Source organism: Lupinus angustifolius, unplaced genomic scaffold (assembly GCF_001865875.1).
Source record: "Lupinus angustifolius cultivar Tanjil unplaced genomic scaffold, LupAngTanjil_v1.0 Scaffold_243_25, whole genome shotgun sequence".
NCBI classification, from domain to species: domain Eukaryota; kingdom Viridiplantae; phylum Streptophyta; class Magnoliopsida; order Fabales; family Fabaceae; genus Lupinus; species Lupinus angustifolius.
The window spans coordinates 43,312-48,154 of NW_017727224.1; the positions used below are offsets into that span (position 1 = coordinate 43,312).

The following is a 4,843-nucleotide window of genomic DNA, read 5'->3' on the forward strand; positions in this document are numbered from 1 at the left end:
TAATATTCTTAGTTTATATTGGATTAATTGTACTCTGTTAAAGGTTTGTTGTTTATTGTGGAAAGTTCTCGGAGGGAGGATTGTCACTAAATCTGAACTTCATAAGAGAAATATAGTAGAGGTGAACGGTTTGAAGTGTGCTTTGTGTCATTTGCATGATAAAAACGTAGAGGATCTATTTCTTTCTTGCCTTTTTGTTTCTAATGTGTGGAAATGATTTTATTCTTGGCTTTATATTCAAATTAGTGTGTCGAATTCGATAGTGAAAGCGTTCCAGACTCATAATTCTCTTTGTAAAATTGATAAATGGAAAACTTTATGGATAATGATGTAGATTGTTATTATTTGGTCCATTTGGAATATGAGAAATAATATAATTTTTAGGGGGAATGCTAGTTTTATCCAAATTTTAGATTTGATCCAAATTAAATCTTGGTTATGGTTCTAAAAGAATATGGGATTTACTTACTACACTATCGCCCTATAAAATATTGATCCATATACTTGTATTGATCTGTTTTCTAAGATGTAATTGGGTTGACACCCCTTATATCTATTTTTAATATATTTACTTATAAAAAAACATGCCTTCAAAAACAACCTACCAAGTTGTTAGAGGTCAAAGCAACTTCCAAACTAAAAAAATATTTTAGTTAATTTTTGGTATAACCATTGTATCATTTCATTATATGAGTTTGAGATTAAACTATTTCAGGATATGTAACTACTCCTTTCAATAAATATAACTCTCATGAATCAAATATTTGACATTTTTATCTATTTGTGGATCTAATGAGAATTTATATCACTAGATCAACACGGATGGAGATCACCTGTCCCAAACGGTGTTCCACTTCATGTCTCAAGCCAATCAGAGTGGTCAATTTTATTACTTTTTACTTTTAAATTTTTTATTTTATCCACGTGTTAATATATGATTGGTTTGGGATAGAGAATGAGACACCGTTGAAGACAAGTGATCCTCATCCGACCAAGTGAATTAAATTAATGATACATGACAATAGAAATAATTAATTTTTTTTGTGTATTCAAAGAAAAATAAACTAGTTATGATAACATAAAATAAATGTGGAAGAACAAATTTAAAATGATATGAAAAGCAACTAAGCAACTAAGCAACCCACCTTTGTCTCCATCTATGCCCTACCTTTTCACCCTCTCCCACCCCTTACCTCTTTGTTCCTCTGTCTCATACTGTGAAACTTCGCTTTCTTGTTTCCTTTCCTATTACCATAACAAGTTTTTTTATTTTCCTTTATATCACATACCTCATTACTCTAAACTTTACTCTCTCTCCACCTTCTTTAATTTCTACCTTACGCTTGGTCTTATTCTTCTCTTTTTAAATCACTTCCAAACTCACCCATAGAGACATAACAAAGATACACCCATTTTCACCAAACCATTCATTGAGTCACTTTTCTCTTGTTCACCATCCATGGAAGTTAGTATCTCCTCTCCATTTTCTTGTTCTTTGTTTATATTATTTTTTATAAATAATGACTTGTGCAAGAGACAAGGGGTGCGGATGATAGATATATATAATCTTAATCTTATGAGTAAATAAATATATTGTTTTCAGAATTTGAACTCAGACTTATATATTATGATTCCTTTAACTTCTAATATCTCATCGCGTATTTAAGTAGCTCTTCCTAATGCAGTGAAATACATGCATGGTTTCTTAGTTTTATTTTATGATTATGTAATAATAGGAGTACTATTATAAGAGAAGCCATGTACCAGCATTTGGGAGCTGGGATTGGAATGATAACTTGCCATTCACACAGTGCTTTGAGTCAGCTAGGCAAGTTGGGTTGCTACACTACAATTATTCTGAGTCTGAGGACAGTGACCTTTATGTTGAAGGAGACTTGTATGAGAATGATGTTGTCACACCTACCATGATTGTTGTTCCTCGCACAAGGGTATGAATATTTGCCATGAATACTCATCTTTTTCTTTAGATTCCATAATGAATGTAATATCTATGCATTGTAAGTGTTCAGATTTATGCACAATTATATATTATCCCTCATTCTTTTGTATTATTATTTTTCGAAAAGTCAATGATGATAAAACATGAATGATGGATGATACAATATATAAAACTCATACAATTTCAGTGATACATTTTTTTATTGTTATAAGTATGTATCAATTCAAGAGAATAAATATCCTTACTTAAAGAAAAAAATAGGTACGAAATTTTAAATAGTAGGATCTCTTAAAATGTATTAGGTTTTTTGAATTATTATATTATGTGATAACCATTATATAAAAATTTGAGTTGAGAACAACCATTTTACTTTTGAAAATGCTTATATTAGTGAATTGGGTGTTTAGAAGTTGATGTCTTAGGCAGTGTTTACTTGGTGTGTATTTGTTCCATCTATGCTGCTTCTGATTAAAATCACTTTTGAAGACTCAAATGTGGTTAGAATTCCTACCATGTTTAACAATTCTACCATGTTAATTTACTGTCATGGTTTTCAAGTTTCAGTTAATTATTTTCATTACTTAGACCGTGTTTACTGTTTTTCAATTTAGTTGTTTCTTCTTCAACACTTCACACCCAATAGTGCAACAAGTATAATGAAACTTAAGATTGAGAATATGGTGAGAATGAGCCACATTTTTAAATGCTAACAACTAAAAAGTTTCAAAATAGAGAGGAAATGCTAAATTTGTTAACTAAGCCTAGCTTTCATATAAAATTTGAGTATCCATATTAGGCATGCTAGATCCTTAGTGCTTAACTATGATTATTTATTGTATAATCATATGATTAGTCTAATTAATCTAACTTAGGTGTTTTAAGTTTATTCAAGAATTTCCCTAGCTAATTGAAAAGAATTTGCTAACAGATAAAAAGGAAGTGTGCATTAATTTTTGCTCACTACATATATATCTTGTTGATTTGCATAAACATTCTACTAATTTGATATTTCAAATTCATTTTCTGTAAAGAACATGAAATTAATAAAGTGACACGAAAAATAAAAGCAACTTTGGTTATAGATTTCTCTTTGCTAGTTATGTCACACACTTTATAGTGGGACATTAGAATGATTCAGACATAGCATGAGAAATTATCAACATAGGAGCGCTTGTTCACTAGGGTGCCTATACATTCAATCATGACAAAGTTGTCAGTTTTAGCTGTTGTGGGCTCATATTCATTAAGGAAGTGTCATGTAAAATTAACAAAACTAAAGAATATTTTATTTTATTTGCAAAACTTTAGCAGAAAATAGTTTGTATTGTAGTTACATTATACGTAATTCATTCATTAATCATTGTTAATTTTAAAATAAAAATAATATATATGAATAATGAGTGATGTAATCTTTACTAGTAAAAAATTTACCAGTAAATATATATATCTATAGAGTTGAAATTCTCTCTAATACTTGAAAGGATGCGGATACTAACACGTAATTTTTTTAACGGTTTAAATTTCAATTATTTTTTAATTAAATAATATAATAATTATTAAACATTTTTTGTTCCTCATATTCATCACAACCCACATCTCTAACACTTTAACTTTAACAGATGAACATTTGAAGTTTGTGGTAGATAGCTTAAAAATGACTTTATGTAAAGTATTGATAATGTTCTTAAATGTGTCCTGACAATGTAGGCAAAGATGCAAGAAAAGGAAGCAAAAAAGAAGAATTGGGTCAGGAATGTGAATGTTATTGAGCCACAATGTTCAACTCCACTTCCAATGCCAACACCAAAACCTGTTGATGAGGATTTATACAAGATATCACCAGGGTTTCTTTATAAGAGGACTAAAAAGGTGGACCCTTTCATACCCTTTTACTTTTTCAACACAAAATTTGAGATTTTCATTCATCTTTATTAATTACTTTAATTTTCCTAATTGCTTATAGCTTTTGCTTCTTTTGATAAAGTTTTATTTATTGATCTCCTTTACTAATTTGTTTTCTTATTTTATTGAGTGCAGAAGAGAGGGTTATGTTTCTTTTCTAGTTGCTTATGCATAGCTTGAAATCAAGAGAAATTATTGAGAATCCAATGTATATAAACATGAATTAGAAAAGGAATAGATACTTCAATTGGATTATGTTTATGTAAGAGCATCATATTTTGTGTCCAAGAAGATTAGAGTATAATATGTATGCAATGTCAATATAAAGATTTATACTCATTACATTATCTATTATTTATCCTGATTACTTTTTTTGAAGAGTCAATGATAATTAAATATACATGGTTGATGATATAGTGACAGTATATACAATGCATACCTGTTATATTCATCATGATTTTTATCTTCTTGCCAATTTAAGCTAGGGTTTATTATTCCTTATTTTTTCCGTTTATATGGTGTGTTTGGGGTGACTCATTGTTAGGGGAGGAACTTTTGTTTGAAAAGAAGTGTAAAGAGAAACTAAAGAAAAAGGTTAAAAACAAAAGTTCATCTATACATATCAGCTACTTCTTACGAATATTCCATGTTAATTTTTTATGTATAAGTGCTTTTCAATAGTGTTGGTCCCAATGATTGCTTTCGAACAAAGAATGAGAATGAATGAAAGTTCATAGGAAAGTACAAGATGGTAAAAAAAAGTCTTTTTTTAAAAAAAAATTATAAGTGATTTGTTAATGCTATGAGAAAATTATGAGTGAATTAGTGATTTATATGACAAAATCCATGTTGTAAATACCGTGCCTGCCTCATTCAAATGGTGACTCGGTTTCCATACAAGTATGACATGGTAATTATATCGGACATTTAATTAAACTGATCAATATCAAAAAATACTAGTCAAACTATATTGTACCGATC

The 4,843-nt window shown here is 29.3% G+C and overlaps 1 protein-coding gene across 1 annotated transcript; it reads left to right on the top strand.

Annotated features, from left to right (window-relative positions):
- The first annotated feature begins 1,336 nt into the window (after nt 1-1,336).
- LOC109340754 lies at nt 1,337-4,152 on the top strand. The gene is made up of 5 exons (XM_019578484.1): nt 1,337-1,386; nt 1,425-1,465; nt 1,737-1,949; nt 3,668-3,829; nt 3,998-4,152. Exons 2-5 carry the CDS (start codon nt 1,460-1,462, stop codon nt 4,040-4,042), a joined length of 426 nt encoding a protein of 141 aa, XP_019434029.1. The 5' UTR covers nt 1,337-1,386; nt 1,425-1,459; the 3' UTR covers nt 4,043-4,152.
- The last annotated feature ends 691 nt before the right edge of the window (nt 4,153-4,843 follow it).

What these genes read in the sequence shown, in the direction of transcription:
- LOC109340754 (XM_019578484.1), top strand. An exon ending in TTGTTGTTCCTCGCACAAGG is followed by an intron (nt 1,950 to 3,667) that starts GTATGAATATTT and finishes CTGACAATGTAG; the next exon opens with GCAAAGATGCAAGAAAAGGA. An exon ending in TTTATAAGAGGACTAAAAAG is followed by an intron (nt 3,830 to 3,997) that starts GTGGACCCTTTC and finishes TATTGAGTGCAG; the next exon opens with AAGAGAGGGTTATGTTTCTT.